The sequence below is a fragment of the Eimeria tenella genome, genomic scaffold (genome assembly GCF_000499545.2).
Source record: "Eimeria tenella Houghton genomic scaffold, Eth_scaff1706, whole genome shotgun sequence".
Classification (NCBI taxonomy): domain Eukaryota; phylum Apicomplexa; class Conoidasida; order Eucoccidiorida; family Eimeriidae; genus Eimeria; species Eimeria tenella.
In genome coordinates, this window is record NW_013544170.1 from 1 (window position 1) to 1,121 (window position 1,121).

The 1,121-nt window shown below is 56.8% G+C and overlaps 1 protein-coding gene across 1 annotated transcript; it reads left to right on the forward strand.

Annotated features, from left to right (window-relative positions):
• Positions 1 to 14: 14 nt before the first annotated feature.
• On the forward strand, positions 15 to 1,095 carry ETH_00000235 (uncharacterized protein; the record flags this gene model as incomplete). The annotated part of the gene is made up of 4 exons (XM_013379272.1): positions 15 to 130; positions 358 to 478; positions 700 to 811; positions 1,019 to 1,095. 4 exons carry the CDS (start codon positions 15 to 17, stop codon positions 1,093 to 1,095), a joined length of 426 nt encoding a protein of 141 aa, XP_013234726.1.
• Between the last annotated feature and the right edge of the window lie 26 nt (positions 1,096 to 1,121).

Here is a 1,121-nt window from a genome sequence, read left to right on the forward strand (position 1 = left end):
ATTCGTCATCAACGATGAGGGTATTGTCCATCGCCTGCCCCCCGGCGGGCTCACGACCTACCCAGCCCAGTCTGTATGGGTCATGCACGAGCGCTTCCCCTTCCTCAAGCCCTTCTACTTTAGCTTGTGAGTGAGGTTTACTAGGGTTTATTAGGGTTTACTAGGGTTTATTAGGGTTTACCAGAGTTTACTAGGGTTTATTAGGGCTTTCTAGGGTTTAGGATTCGCCGCTTTATCCTTCGCTGCTGCTCCGCCTTCTCCGCTTCTGCCGCTTCCGCTGCCGCCGCCGCCGCTGCTGCTGCTGCTGCTGCTGCTGCTGCTGCAGCGTGTGGGGTGCGGGGTGTCTGTACACCGCAGGGAGCCAGCAGTGGGGAAACGCATCAACAGTTGGCTGCCTCCGGACAAACAGTTTTTGGTGACTCGAGGAGTGGCTTGTCACCGCAGAGTGCGGGACATTGAGGCCTCCTTGGCTGCAGAAGTAGGGTTTAGGGTTTAGGGTTTAGGGTTTAGGGTTTGGGGTTTGGGGGGAGGGGGGGGGAGGCGGAGGGGGGTGGCGGGGGCTTGCGGGCTTTTAGGGCGCGCGGAGGGGGGAGGCGGAGTGAGAGGATGCGGCAGCGCCTAGGGTTTGGGGTTTAGGGTTTAGGGTTTAGGGTTTAGGGTTTAGGGTTTAGGGTTTAGGGTTTAGGGTTTGGCGCGCAGGCCAGGGAGGATGCGGAGGGGTGGGTGCTGCCGGTGGAGGCGGAAGAGCCCGAAGAGGTTTTGTCTGTTTCGGTTTCGGGCGGAGAGACAAACCCTCTAGAAAAACCCCCAGGTAGGGTTTAGGGTTTAGGGTTTAGGGTTTGGGGTTTAGGGTTTGGTGCCTAGGGTTGGCCCGCGCCGCTGCGGTTTCTGCACAAAAGTTGCTAGAGGGTTTGGTTCGAGAGCTTAAGGGCAGGATTAGGAGCTTCAGGGTTTAGGGTTCATGGGTCTAGGGTTTAGGGTTTAGGGTTTAGGGTTTAAGGTTTAGGGTTTTGTTTAGGCGGCTCCGGGTCTTCGCTACGTGACACATCAGTAAGCGCGGCTGAGGGTTTAGGGCTTTTGGCGCTGAGGATTTAAAGGGTCTAGTAGAGGGTTTAGGGTTA